At 32.2% G+C, this 15,595-nt stretch overlaps 1 protein-coding gene across 7 annotated transcripts in view; it reads left to right on the forward strand.

The window, feature by feature from the left end:
* ULK4 (unc-51 like kinase 4) overlaps positions 1-15,595 on the forward strand; it is a 206,844-nt gene that overhangs the window by 18,057 nt on the left and 173,192 nt on the right. For all 7 annotated transcript variants that reach the window (XR_008436500.1, XR_008436501.1, XM_053974409.1 and 4 more), the window contains exons 14-17: positions 87-268; positions 1,681-1,727; positions 2,546-2,624; positions 14,277-14,384. Coding sequence is in view for 5 of the 7 variants with exons in the window: in XM_053974409.1 (XP_053830384.1) it covers positions 87-268; positions 1,681-1,727; positions 2,546-2,624; positions 14,277-14,384 (416 nt within the window). In the remaining 2 variants the exon portion in view is untranslated. The remainder of the gene's footprint in view (positions 1-86; positions 269-1,680; positions 1,728-2,545; positions 2,625-14,276; positions 14,385-15,595) is intronic.

Below are 15,595 nucleotides of genomic sequence, written 5' to 3' on the forward strand. Positions count from 1 at the left end.
TATTTATGGTGATCTTACTTTGTAGTGTGTTAAAGCTACATTAAAGATCCATTATCTTTAACTATTTGTTTTCCTCTCACGGTTAGTTGAGAAGTTGTCCTCTATGAAAGACGTGGACTGGAATAACTTTGTGAAAAGAGTGTGTTCCCTGCTTGAATCCAGTGAGAAGAATACAGGAGCAGCACGTTCTAAACTGAACTTACTGTACTATCTGTGCACTTTGGTTGTCCACAAGGAGATTGCAAACAGGCTAATTAGCTCTCAGCTGGTAAGTAATAAAGCTTTGAAGGAATCAACATGGTTTACATATTTGCCGTTGTATCAAAAATTAGCTGCTTTTAGTTATACTTGAAAAAATCAATGGCAAAAATATGATGTTGATTAAAGTAAAAAAGCCAAAACACATTAAATTACATGTTAGGTTTTTTAAAAGAGCTGAGGAAAACTAATTCTTTGTCTTAGATTTCAAGTGCATTTGCATATAGTTTTGTTGTATTACAGAAAATGTTGGGGTAAAATCTAACCTTTATGAAGACTGTAAAATAATTTATGATGAAAAGTTAGTCTTCGTAAATCATTAAGTGGCAGAAGATACTGTAAAGAGTTCATGTATGAATTATTAAATTAATTTTATTTGGTCATATGTCTGTAAAGAATAGCAAGAAAGCTTTCTAAAAAACAGGCAGTAAAACTTTCAGTAAACAAAGAGTGACCATGCTCTCTGAAGAATCTATTTTGGGGTGTCACATTTCAAAAACCATTTTCTACCAGACAAACAATTTTACTAGTATGCTCTGTAGTGATTTAACATATTTCTTCAAGTCTTGCATGTGCAGAAGAGAAACAGACTTATTTCCCAACCCCGCCCCCCTGCCTTATATAAAGATATTACAGAAGCTATCCTAAGATGAGTACTTTTCATTTTATTTAATAGGAAGTAAAATACTTTGCTGTCCTACATTTGTAATAAGGTACCTAAGTTAAAAGCTGAGATGTGTTATTGTTGAATATAAGATACTAAAGGCAAAATTGCACTACCAAAAAACTGAATGAAGAGCATTTAGGTTGGAAGCAGTGGTAGGTCTTGAGCCATAACATTCCTGTGAAAACCAGAAACAGAATTGCTGGAATGTGTATTCTATTATCACTGGAGAATTTGGAGCAAGGGGAACAATAATCCAGTAACTGAATAGCCAATTAACATAATAGTTTAGAAATTAGTTAGTAATTATGCAGTTTGGTTCTTAAATGGCTGATTATATATGTTTACATTCATTATTCTGGTATTTGCCAGCTATTTTGATACAGACTCACAAAATCATTTAATATTTGTTTTATGATGATCTCTGTGCTTGTAGGTGAAAGAATCAGGCCTTTTTTCTCTAATTAGTGTCATTCAGAATGAAAAAAAAATCTGATATTCAGGTATATGTTTAGTAGTTTAGTTTAAGGCAAAAATATAGAAAAATATTAGTATTTTTCCATTCAGGCTTTTTTATTTTTATTTCTTTAATCAATGTTTGCACAATATCTGCAGTATTTTTCTGTGATAATTCTCTTAGCAAATGTTATCCAAATACACTTTTTTGAAATTACTGATATTTTGATTTCTTGTTTATTATTTGGAACTATCAGATCATTGAAATTCACTGATGTTTATTTGTCTTCTTTAAACTATAGTTTCCTATATTGATACAGCAGTTGCGTGCAGCTGCCAACTGGGATATGTAAGTAACAACTATTTTAAATTAATATGTTCAAATACAGACTTGTCACCAAATTTTATTAAAGATGTTTGTTAACAGGTTATTTGAGGAGTTTTTTAGCCTGTCAGACTGCTGTGGTATCTGACTGGGAGTGTGATGATATAAAATAGATTTTTTTCAGCATTGAATTAATATATTAATTCTACAGGACCAAAGATTTTCTATAATCTCTAAAATTTTATCTAGATAACATGGAACTTAGTGTATCAAATAGAGTTACTTAAAATCACTGAGTAAAATAACTCCATACCACAATAGAGTAAAATAACTATAATGGTAACTTTTTTTCCCCCTCAATACCTGTCAGGAATAGTTCAATGTGATAGTGCCCTCTGCTGTTTCTTTCATAAACGTTGATTTTATTATTCCAATTTTTTTCTTTTAATGAAACGTTGAAAACTGATTTACTGATACAGATTTAATTTCTGTTTTATCAGCTATCCTGAAAAGTCTGTAGGGGTTATCTGTAGGGGTTTTCTGGATTATATAAAAACTGAACATGAGCATGACTATTAGTAATCTTAACAAACTAAAGAAACTTCACACTTCAGAGCCAGAGGAAAGAAATGTCTTTATGCATGTATTTACTGCTAAATTGGGCTGAAACACTGAAATTGATACCAAGAAAACAGAAATAAGAAGAAAATCGGAGCTGTAAATAGGATGTCAAATTTTTCTGCCCTTAGCAACTTATGTAGAATATAAACAAGACATAATTGTTTTTGTAGAATTTTGTAAATATATTTCCTGCACCTACAAAATATTTATTTGATACACAGACGTGCAAACATTGCTCGAGTGATTGGTTTACTGGCGTTACACACATCTGAACTTGAAGAAAATGTACCTGTTTCTGAGGTAACTATCCTTTTTTTTTTTTCCAGCAGGGAGGTTTTTTAATTTTTACTATTTATGTCAGAAGTTTTCACAGCATTTTTTGTTTTGACCTCTGCTTTATTTTTAATTCAAATGTGTAAAGTGTAATGTAATAAATTAATTAAATGTATAAATTTATGAGCTTATTCCATGTAGTTGTAATTCTGATCTTTACTAACCTGTGGCCACCAATGATAAAATTAGCATTTTTCTCTCATTTTCATAAAATCAAGTAGTCACTATCATACTTTTTGTGCATGTAGAAAAAGAAACTGTTGACACATTTAGTTATCCTGAAATATAGTTATTGTCATTAGTATAAAATAGTACAACTGATTCTTAGAGATTTTTTTTCAAAAAAGAATTTATTGAGATGGGAAAATTTATTGAGAATTCTTCAAAAAAGAGTTTATTAATTTGAGGTTTCTTACTATTCTTGAAGAATGTGTGTAATGAAGGGGAAGTAATTTTCTTGGGAGAAGAAAAGCATTTTTAATTCTTGTTTGATATTACATAGTCAGTAATTGACTTAAACAGGAGACTGATTAGATTAAGTGGTCTTACTGTCCTTTTGTTGCATGTGACACATGCATACAGATTGCAAAATCTTGACAGAATGTGCTATTTAATGTCTGCTATAAGTGTGAATGTGACATCATTTTCTTCATGAGGTGAAGCCAGAACTTCAATTTAGTGGGCATTTGAATGTAAGACTCAACTGCTAGACACAAGCTGTAAATATGCCTGCGTGCTGTGCAGATCTGGTGTAGGAAAGTACAATTAGTGGTTAATATCTGACACTTTTGGAAATGCAGCTAAGGAAGTTTTTGCTTGTTTAGGTAACTCTGGTTTCTTCTTAATGAATATTAGAAATTATTGTGATTAACTTGCTATGTTGCTGTTAACATTGCCATTAACATTGCCATTCTGTAGTGAAAACTGAACTCAAAACATTATTGTTTTTACCTAGTGTTTGCTGTTTGTTTTGTGAAGTTCCAAAGTGGGACTAAAGTCCTTATAGTTACAGTCACTGAAGTTTGGTAAAAGTCTTTCAATACTGATAGTTTCACAGCAATTGAATTCTGTATCACAATTTAAGTATGCTGTTTTATGTGGCAGATTTTTTCTGATATTTAAATTTTTAAAATTAAAATATTCAAAAGTATTTTTGAGATGTCAGTGTGGCTTTTGGCTTCAGGTGTTTGTTCAGGTGGTTAGCAATAATATGTTTAGCAATAGCTAAATATAGCAATAGCTAAACATATTTCCCTAGCTTCCCAGTTTCCATCAGAAAACACATATCTGAGTCAGCTTTTGTATTTAAAAGCAATAGATTGATGTATTTAAAAATGTGTTTAAAAGCAATGTATTAATGTATTTAAAAACAATAGTTATACATTGACCTGTAATATTATTTGCTCAAAATGTTTCCAGTGCTTTTTTTATTTGAACATACAGGTCATTCACAAATGGAATTTAGCATTTTTAGAAGTATCTATGTCAGGAACCAAGTTAAGTCCAAGACCATTGGCATTTAAACTGAAGGACTAGAATGGAAAATTAACTTTCATTTTGACTTCCTGGCCCCATTCTTATGTTAATTAAAATTAGTTTTTATATACGTTCATTGAGAAAATAAGGAATTTTTTTAAAAAAATAAATTAATTTAAAATTTAAACTAATTTAAAAATTTAATTAAAAAAATAATTTAAAAAATTAACAGGTCTGAGTTAAAAATGCATCTGCTGTGCTTTATTTAATGACATACATTCCAAATTTTTTTCTCTCTAAGTAATATCTCTGACCTAAAAAATATTTTAGTTTTTACGCAAAATTAGAACGAGGAAAAAAACATTGGATTCTAATATTTTCATGTGATCAAATTTATTTTTGCATATATAATATAAAATCAAATAACTGTAGGCAGTACACAAAACTCAATAGTTCATTTATAGGAAAAATAGGAAGGAGTAATTTAGGAATTTCTCATCTAGAGATGTATTCTCCTCTGCTCCCTTCAAAGGAATCTGTGAGTTAGTTGAACGTTCTTGTTAACTGTCAGCTATTTTATGTTGTATGATGCTTAAAAAACACCTCCACAAAGCAAACCTTTCTATCAGCATTATATACAGAATTAAATAAAATGCTGTAATTTATCCTCTCATATGAACCATCTGATGCTCCAGTAAAGTTTATTGGTGGCTGTTGTGATATAGGAAATGTCAGAATCAAGTGTCTTGAGCTGAACAACATAATCTAAAATGACACTCTGTGATCCAGGTCTTAAAGTCTGAAGATAAAGGGCATGGTAGGGATTTTTGTATTTTTTCCTTCCTCTTCTCTTCCTAGTACCTTCTAATTTGATTTGATAACTGTTTGATTTTTTAACCTGTTAAATAGAAGTGATCTCCTTTAGCTCCTAAATTTGTTCCCGAGTGTGAAAAGTCAATTGAGAGCTTGTGAACATGCAATTCTGGAATTATTTTTGCCCCATATGTGTACCTTGCTATTTATATCAAGTTTTCTTTCCAGTTGTTATCACTCAGTCATGGCCCCTTTGCAGGTTTTTTTTGTTACCTCATTATACAGTCGTCACTTGTGATTTCTTTTGTACTTTGAAAGTAGCACAGGACCTGGTAGAGACTCGTGCAGGTTGCTACTGCTGGTCCTTACATATTAAAAAGCTAACTCTTTATTTCTACCCCCTACTGCCTTCTACTCACTTAGACATTTATTTAAGGATAGTTACTCTATCCTTGAGGTTGAATCTGTACCATTACATTTTTGTTCTTGTTGTTGTTAAAATGGTTTTATAAATAGTAGTAGCATTAATCCCTAAAGAGGCAGAAAAACTTTAGGAAAGAAAAGAAGCCTCAACCTCCTTTTACAGGCTAAAGTAAGCTTTACATAATGCATGCCAAAATCCTTTAATTTATTTGTTTTTGAAAAGTTAATGTTTTGGGGTTTTAAAATATTTTTTTCAAGCAAGCAGGGAACAGCAGTTTCCTTTGAATGTAACCACCAGATGTCACTAAAACACAAAATAAAATGCAAGTAAACTACTGTTTTACAGACTAGAGAAGTGTGGAACTGTGTACTATCTTTATTCTGCTGATGTATTCGAGTATGTAGGTCATATTAGAAAAAATTAGAATAAATGAATATTTATATCTGTAAATTCAATTGCTGTTGATCTATTTCCAGTTAAGTATTTTTAAGAAGTTCATTGCATTGATTAGAAAAAATGATACTGATCTTAGAATACAATAGGGGAATTGATCTCTTGTAAAACTGCAGATGAAGACATTTTATGTGTAATTTCTTCTATTGTGCAGCTGCATTAAAAGATTTTAATAGGTCATATGTTTTTTCCTGACTTAATATAATTTTTTCCCCCGTGGAATTGCCCTTTATAAATCTGAAACATTATTTCCTTGTTTTTTGCTCGTTATCTTAGGAAAACACTTGAACTTTAAAGTTATGCTGTTGTATTTAGATTTTGAAACTGGTTATTAAAATTCAGTGAAAAAAACCCATTCTTTCCAAGATTCTGTTCTTCATCTTACAGGAAAAAAATTCTTCCATAGTTAGGAAGGCTTGTTTCGATGTATATCTAATTTGGTGTATTTATTAACAGAAGCTATTGTCCTTTTCTTTCTGTGAATATACTGGGCCCTCTGCCACCTGAGATGCAGCCACTTGGATGTGACATTTTGGACTCAGTCTATTGTTTTACTAAGAGATGATAGAACAACTTAACAGTTTGCCTGCATGTCAGGGAGCAGTGTCCTTCTCTGTCTGGAAGGGACACCACCCTGGAGTTGTTCTCTGCCTGGCCTTTTTGGTGGCAAAATCTAGTCCTTTTCCTTACCTTTCTAAAATTTGCTAAATGGGAATATCAATCTCACCCTATGGCCTAGGCAGTTGTGCCTGTTTTTTAACAGACCTCGATCCACTGCTCTACTGAGTATTTAAAGGGTTCAGAGAACCTGGTGCAGCCTTCACACTGCAAGCTTCTTTGCAAAGCCTTTGGCTTAATGTATTCCATGGCTAAATTAATAAATTACATAGCCCATGAAAGATGACAGCATATCAGAATATCTCCATAATACTGAGCTTTGATTCCTTTGTCGAAGTGGTGAAATATCCAGACTTCTGTTTTCATCTGAGCTGAAACTCCATATAATTTGAGCCTTTTAATTTCTGACTTTTTATTAAAGTACAATTTAGTGATTGTTTTCCACAGCTGGAAAGCAGCTGTATTATTACAGGTGTAGTTTTATGACCTGTAACTCTTGTATATACTCTAGTGTCTACATTGCTCAAGGTCTACAGTTGTCATTCAAATTCTTACAAAATACCAATTTTAAGTCAATTTCCTAGCTTACCTCTCTGATAACTCCTGTTTCTGGGCCTATCATGTCTGCTCATATTGTAGCGATTTCAAAAAAAAAGAAAAGGTTTGATTAGGCTATTTATTCCACACCTATTTAGTTTTAATGTTGTTTTATTGTAAAATGACTTTATAAGTCTTCTCAAAAATTATTATAATTTTAGTGTATCCTTGTTTTCTCCAAGGGCGCTTTCCTTGTTTTGATCTGATATGTCTTACATGGAAAAAAAAACAACACAGAACAAAACCCACCTGAATTAAAAAAATCTGTAGTCAGGAGATAGAATCTGTAGGAGAGTGTGTGTGAGAGTATTTACACATATTCATATACACACGTATTTTGTAACTTGCTTAAAATCTTACAGTTATCTTTCTGACATAATCAGGATTGTCACTTAATACTTTGGTAACAGTGAGAGGGGTTCCATTTAAGTTTTTTGAGTGACTTCTAGTAAACTTTCAATCTCTATAATGAATTTATTCAATTTATTTTCAACAACCTGGTTCATTGAATTATAACTTGCATACTTGCCTGGGGCACGTAGCAGGAAAACAAATGAAAAATTGACATTTCTCAGGTAAATTAACAGAAACTCATGGTGTGTTTGAGAAAAGTTCTTCTGAATTAATAAACAGAAAATGAAAATAAATTAACAGTGAATATATCAAGCATGGCAATTCTGGATTATTGGAGAAAATATTAAGACCTTTTATCATAACTGAAGTTCCTTCCTTTTTCCTCTCTCAAAAAATTGTTTTTATCAATCCAATTAATTGGGCTTGCTTTATGTTTGAAGTCCAAAGCAGGCTGGTAGTAGAAAACAAGGAAATTTTCACCTAGGAAGGAGAAAACGTACATTACTGATTGCAGGATTAAATCACTTTCTGCAATTTTCTTAAATTAATTGCCTGTCTGAAGCAAAGACTCTACCATTCTGAAAGATATTTAGCTGACACTGTTTTCATAGTCCATTAAACTTACTCTATTTTCTTTGACGGGTGAAATAGTACATTTTTCCATTAAAATTATATCAGTGGTGCTGCCAGTAGATATGTTTGTATTTATCTTCAGTTTAGTTCTTATGATAGTTAAACTGCTGTGTTGTTTTTAGTTTTTTCTACAATTCTTTTATTTTTGGGATGATGATCTGGGCCTCTAGGACCCTTTCTTTCAGCAGATAAATATTTATGTCTCTGGAAGTGATAGGTGTATATGTCATATTTGTCATATACACTGGAGATATGTTTGGGGTGAGAAAGGCTGGGTGAACTACATGGAATAGAGTTTCTGTAGTTAAAATAACTTAGCAGGAACATTATTTTTTTTTCTGTGGAAGACGTGAAATATTTGCTTTCCTTACATTGCTACAGTGTCATCAGAAGCATCAAATATGAACAGAAAAAGAAATGTGCAGCTGTCACTCTGTCCATGAGCAAGAGAGAACACATGGAAAAAATTTTGTGCCTAAGCTTCTTGACATGAAACAAGTTATTTTTTCCATTAGCTTTGGAAGACACAAATCTGTGTAAGGCCTTAAATATTTCCTGACATTATTCTGATACTGTTTATGTGATGTTTGCAAAGTCACGTCATATAATATTGCAATTCTTTGTGGCATGCTGTAAGTTCTTTTTTTTTTTTTTATTAGATTTTGACACAGCTGAGAATTTGATTTTAATATATTTTTGGTACTTTAATTTTCTTTTACACCAAGGAACTTTATGTCTATGTAAGTTCTTGTACAATTTGCACTGAACTGTTCACTTCATACAACTAAGTGCATGCCTTAAAGAATTAACCTGACAGAGAGCCCTTCTTCCACCTCCATTTGTCTTGCACTTGTGAATTGATCATGTCATAGGCTAGGAGCTGAAGAAAACAATCCAGCCTTTTCCTCTAAAGCACTTGCTTGATTGGCACTATTAGGCTACAGCATGTTCTTGTGATAGAAATTGCACACTGATGGTAGCTGAAAAGCCTAATTTCCTGCTGTTTTCTGATTACTGCACTAAAAAACACTCAAAGCAGGCTCAGTGTCAGGCAAGATCACTTGTATATTAGTTGTAGTTTTAGCTTTTCTTCTAAGTACGAGACCTTTTAGCTATCATCTGGGGTGAAAAAGTTATTTTAGTATGAAGCACATTTAAAGAAGAATTCTTTAGGGAAGAACTGTTGTTTTGTCCAGTTTATCTTCAGTGAGCAGGGTGAAGTAACTTGTAGTACTCAAAGGGAACTAATCTCAAAGAACATTTGTGGAAAATCCCCTATATATTTTTTTAAAATATGAGATATTGTATAAATAATCAATCATACATATGAGATATATATAGAAATAATCAATCTAAAATATTCTACATGTATAGTTTATCAATGGGCTTGGTCTTGGAGTGTCATCAGCACGGCTTCTAAAAAGTGGATAAAAGGCCTACTGCTTGGAAGAAGATGACTTAGAGTAACTTCAAATTGTAAAAACAAGGAAGAGAAGAGAAAAAAAGAAAGAAAAATACCACTTCCTTGGATATTCCTGGATATTCCTTATTCTGTGGAGACTGATTTCCAGTTTCAGTTTGCATTTTTAGATGTAAAGCAGCTTCAGTTGGGTGCCACTGACTCAAGTTTTGAAGGCAGAAATCTTTGCTTTTTGGGCTCCTAATCAATCTTTTTCTTTGCTTGCCTTTGACAAAAATGAAAACAGAATCTCTTTGCTGTTAGAGGCAAATATTTTCACCTGGTCCTTCCTGTGATTAAAAAGCTTCAAACATAAGGGCTGGGGTAGAAATCAGATGTATTCATGAACATCTGCTGCTGAGCTCATGTGATCATATGACTGTCATGAGAGACTGGGAGAAGTAATAATGGGTTTTTTTTCCTTAAAAATAAAACCCACCACCCAAACAGAACTCCAAAACTTGTTAAAGGTACTTTTACATCCGTTTTTGATTTGTTAGTAAAAGTATTTGATTTATAAGTTAATTGCTTCTATTTGTTTCTGATTTTATCCCTTTGCGACCTTGAATTGATTCCAAAGCAAGTTGAATCTCCATTTTAGTTCATGATGTCTGGTTTGACTACTCATCTACTAAGACCTCTTCCTCCAGCAGTTACAGAAAAATTGAAAAGATATGAGTTTTTGTAATGAGTCAATTTTGCATTGTATCCACCTGGAAAAACGTTACACCTCCACCTTATATTTTTCCCTAGAGCAGTTCTAGAGGAGTTGCAATATATTGTTGTTATTGTGTTTCTCCCTACATTCTGGACAGCATTAATACCACATCCATAGTCCGGTAGTCAGATTTCTCTTCAGTCCTCCTTACTTCGTGACCCAGTTTGAGTTCAGAGAAAGCTGGTAGTTTTGTTTTTTTGTTTTTTTTTTTTTTTTCATATATCCTTTTAAAGATGAGTACTTGTATATTACTCTAGATTCTTTTCTGGTTAGTGGCACTAAAACCTTGGCATACTTTCTCAACCTAGTGAGAGTGCTTTTCTCCGAGGAAAGCCAGATTGCTTTGCCATTACTTGCCCATAATATGATGTATGTGTACTCACAAGAAAATGAACTAAAATATAATTTCCATTATGCTTGAGATATAGACAGCTTTTATCACTGTAAGGGTTTGCATTATTACAGAGAATTACAGAAATATTTTAATTTCCAATAATACTTGCAGACTTAATACTGAATCATATTAATAGATCAAAGATGTAGTAATATTGTAAATCTGTACATTGCCACTCTACTACTTAAGTTGTAAAATATCTTTTTTTTGGAATATGCTGTAATTTTCACTTCTGGGCTCTTGAAACTGCAGGGAAACTTCTGGATACAGCTTGAAATAGAATGAGAATCTGCCACAGGTAATAGATCAATTCCACACACTATTGTTGTAAATTAAGGCAATGACTGTCCAGATATGACATTTTCTTCTTTCTTTTCTTTTTATAACCATACTATATCTACTCAGTTTGACAGCTAGGGTAGAAGGTGTAGGTAATTTATTAAATTTAAGATGCTTTTAATAGACAGTGTAGGACTTGCAGTTCATTACTATTTACTTCTATGAAAGGGAAAATGTAGGCAGGTTGAAAAGAAAAAAAATGTACTCTAGGTAAGAAGGAGACTTTGTCAGTCTGTAGTTAAAAATAAATCTGATTTTTCTGTTGTGCATTTTCCCACATAAACTTTGGTACTTTCTTTACCTAAAATTTATACCCTTTAATATTGATTCAAAGTGTCCAAGCAGATTTTTTTTTTCCAAGTCTTATATTTTTCCTTGTGAAAGGATGAAAGAATATTTCAAATCTTGTTCAAATCACTCTTGTCAAGATTAGAAGTGTCTTATCGAGAGCAGGAAACAGTTTGTCTTCCTCATTTTAGGTCATTTGAAATGTGTTTGTGAAATTATGAACACTTTACATTATATAACATTAAATTTATTTTATAAAAATATTTGTGTTTCCATATAAATGTGCTTATAATACAGAAAATGAATCACAGCTTCCTGTTCCATAGCTTCCATTGCAGAGGACACAAGATCTTAAATAGGTTATTGGCACAGACAGTCTGCCAGTTCAGTACGTGACATAGTCAGTGAACCCCAATTTCTGCACTTGTAAAATATTTTATTATTAAATTGTGTTCTGTGAAGGGAGGGAAATTACAGGGCAATTCTGTACTCTGTGTGCTCTCTAGAAAAAATGAGGCCATTATCTGAATGTGGTAAATTAAGTCTTGTATATAAGAGATTATGAGTGTCATCTGTAATGTGTGGTGACTGTTTCATGTTCACTGCCTTCTGCCATAGTACTCAATTCTTCCTGTGGATCTTTTTACAGTTACCAAAATTAACCCTTAATGAAGAAATTAATTATAATATATGAAGATAAGAACTATAGGATTTCATGCAACTTCTGTTTCTCTTTAAAAAAATGTAACAATTTTAGCACAAGTCAATCACTAATAGCTCAGATTTCTTCAGACATATCTTCCCTCTTGTTTAATAAAAGTTTTTTTTCAAATAAAAAATTGAATTTATTGCAGTGTTGACTAGATTTTTTGGCAATTTTTTTTAGTGCACAAGAAGGGAAATTACTTTTTAATTTGAATTTTGTTAACTCAGTTTTACCTCTTTTTTTCAGTCATTTTTTGGTGGAAGAGTAGGACTTGGATTATGATTCCTTCCTTTTCTTATCACTTTAGAATAAAAGTAATAACTAGAATCTTTTTAGAATAAAAATAACTTGTCCTAGAATCTTGGAGTAGAGTTAGAAACAATAATTTCTGTTCACCAATATGAAATATTGCTCTTGGATTTAATCTTTATTGATTTTAAATCTTAAATTCTTAATTTTAACGACAAACAAACCCCAAAACACAGAAGATGGATAATCTACCCAGTATATTTAATGTTAATGACTGTTTTGTTAAACTTCGATTGAACAGTAAGGCAGCCAAACACAACTTAGTAAAAGTGAATATAGTGAGTATATAATTTACTACACACAAAGGTTAACTCATGGTTTTATTTAATAGAATATAGTATTTAGAGAATTATAGGACTGCACACATAAATGTATTTAGATAATGTGTCATCACAATTTTCCAATATATTAACCATGCTTTGAGAAAACAAATATTACAGATGCAAACCGATATTAGTATTGATACAGGTTTTCTGCTGGTTGAGATTCATCATTAAAACTGTTAATTTTGAGCAGACTGCCTTTATCGTCTACAGCAGATGTACAAATTTTATTTGTATTTTCTTCAAGTTCTGCCTGCAAACAAACAAGTGTAAGTTAGGTGTCATGATGATTTGATGTCCCTACCTACCCTACCTACCTACCTACCCTATCTACCCTACCTACCCTAGCTGGAAATATTGTCAGCAGCTTGTGTTATCATACAGTTCATCAATTTTGTGTAGTTAAATACTCTCTCACCCTCAGTCTAAATAGGCTAAGTTGAGAGATGTTAACTGGGTATGTGTAATCTCTGTTAATACCGCAATGACAAGGTATTTTTAATGGTATTGATTCCACAAAGTAGTGGAATTCCAAAGTAGTTCTCAAAATATATTTCATCACCAAAGCAAGAGTAATTTTGTATAGTTGTAGAAAGGAAGTATAATAAAGGTGAAAATGCTGTCATTGTGTATGCATCATTTTGTGCAGAATTGCACTTGAATCAACTTGACTGCTACTTTCTCAAGATGACATATTAGAATCCTTGAAACCTACTGATACATTTGTTTCTTAAATATGAAAGTAAAACTCTCTCTGGAATGGCAGGCTAATTAAAGTTCCTGAATAAAATCTGTAAAAATGCTCTGAAAGCAGTTAAAAACAGTTAACGAGCAGAGCACTACTTAAAAAAAATGGGGAGAAGGTCAAAGTTTGTTTAGTACATCTTTTTCCTTTGATTTGAAGACTGCATTTCCAGTTTTGATACGATTTTGCTGTACAAAGATGGGAGTTGTGAAGCTGCTAAGGTCAGAAGGTGAAGTAAAACAAGGGAAGTTGAGGATAAAAACTCCTTGGTGCTCCAAGGAAGAAAAAGTGCTTTTCTGCCAACTACTTTTGCATGGGAAAGTGATTTCTTACTAGGTCACTTGCACAAGACGAATCAAATTTTCTAATTTTCTTCCACCTCATCTTTATAAATAATGTATCTATCTATCTATCTGTCTATCTATCTATCTGTGCACACACGTGTATATGTATAAATGCTTTGCATACAGAAGTTCATGAAATACAAAAAACTAAAATTTTATGTCCAGTTCTTACTCAGTAAGTCACCTCTAAACTTAGAGATCAGAAGACAAAACTTAAACAGTTCTTATCCATTGATAAGAACTACTACTCAAAGGACATCATTAGAGGTTTCTTGTTGTTTGTTCTTTTTGTTACCAGCTCTTCTGACAGAAACACAGGAACTGCAAGTAGGCTTTTCTTTTCCTGGCAGATCTATTTCTATTGTCCTGAGGGAAATGAAAGAACAGAAAGCTGATAATTTGACTAATTGCTTATTGCATTTTTCTCCATATTTCGTATATAATGTTTTGTAATAATTATTTTTTCTTTCCTTCCATGCTTACTAAATCCCTTGCAAATGGCTCTTCAGCATAAGTGAAGAGTGCATCAGTAAGACGGCATTTGAGACAAAGCTTTTTACCTTTAGCAGTACATTTTGCTTGACAAAATATGTGAGTTGATCTATTGATTGATTTTTTAAATTTAGGCAATTACACTTCTAACTGAGCTAATCAGAGAGAACTTCAGAAACAGCAAATTGAAGCAATGCTTTCTACCAGCACTTGGGGAGCTGCTTTACCTCATAGCCAGCAAGGTAAGATCCTTACAAAGTGATCCTTACAAATTTGGCAAAGGTGAAAAAATTTCCCATGGAAAACTAGACCAAAAAATCAAATTACTTAGTCATTTGTATAGTCAACAGTTTCTTGTTCTGTCTTCTCTAATACTTACTCTACTTTAAGAAACATGCTAATCCAATAGTTTACTTCATCTGAGATTAATTAAACAGCATACTTCAAGTGTAGAATTTTAACTTCATAAAAGGATTTAATCAACCACCATGAACACTGCTGACCTCCAAATGGCAGATCTAAGGGTTCAAACATCTAAGCTAGAGATGTTGATTAAATAGGATGAATGAGGACAGTCTGTAATATCAATAAATTAATATATTAGTGTATCTATATGTCTAGTCCATATTAAATCTTATTGTAGCATGGTTGGATTCCCAGCAAAGTGGAAAAGGAAATGAAATCATACTGACTAATTTCAAATTGACTTGTGTTTATTCCTGATTAAAACTGATTTAAACCTTCAGTCTAGAAATAGTAGATTTGCATTAAAAGTAATCAGAGGTTATTTGTAGAAAATAAATACTGTCAATATTAAGAATTGGAGTTGACAGATCCTTTAAACTATCACATTGGTTTTTCCTTATTCTAAGAATAAAATAATCTTTTACTTAACAGAAACAAGTGTCTTCAAGCAGAAAAAGTCTAACCTTGGCTTCTCTGAAGCCTTTGTATTATCTGCATCATCTAATAGCTCTGAATGCTGACATGTTAGTTTAACAAGGCAGTTGGTAATGGAGCAAAAGTGGCAAATGAATCATTACTTTAGCTTTAGTTATGGCTTTCTGCTGAATTTTCAGGTTTTATTTTCTTTATCCTCTAGGTCCTTTGCATGTTCCACAAGATGTAGTGGTTGCCTTGGTTTTTGTAGAAAAACAAGCATTGTCCTATTTTTGTTGGACAATTGCCAAAGTATTTGTCAAATACATGCTCACAGAACTTATAATGTGAAATTATGTTCTGAAAAATGTACCCACAGTCACAGTTTATATGTTTTAATACTTGCTTGGTTTCCTCAGGAGGAAAGATTTGTACCTGCTATCATCAAACAAATGAACTTAAAACTCTAACTTGAAAATTATATTTGGCAAGATTATTTTGCATGGCTTGATTTTAGTTTGAGATTAAACTCTGACAGCTTAAACAATTCTGTTAACACTGGTGTATAACACCA

This window comes from Vidua macroura, chromosome 1 (genome assembly GCF_024509145.1).
Source record: "Vidua macroura isolate BioBank_ID:100142 chromosome 1, ASM2450914v1, whole genome shotgun sequence".
NCBI classification, from domain to species: Eukaryota; Metazoa; Chordata; class Aves; order Passeriformes; family Viduidae; genus Vidua; species Vidua macroura.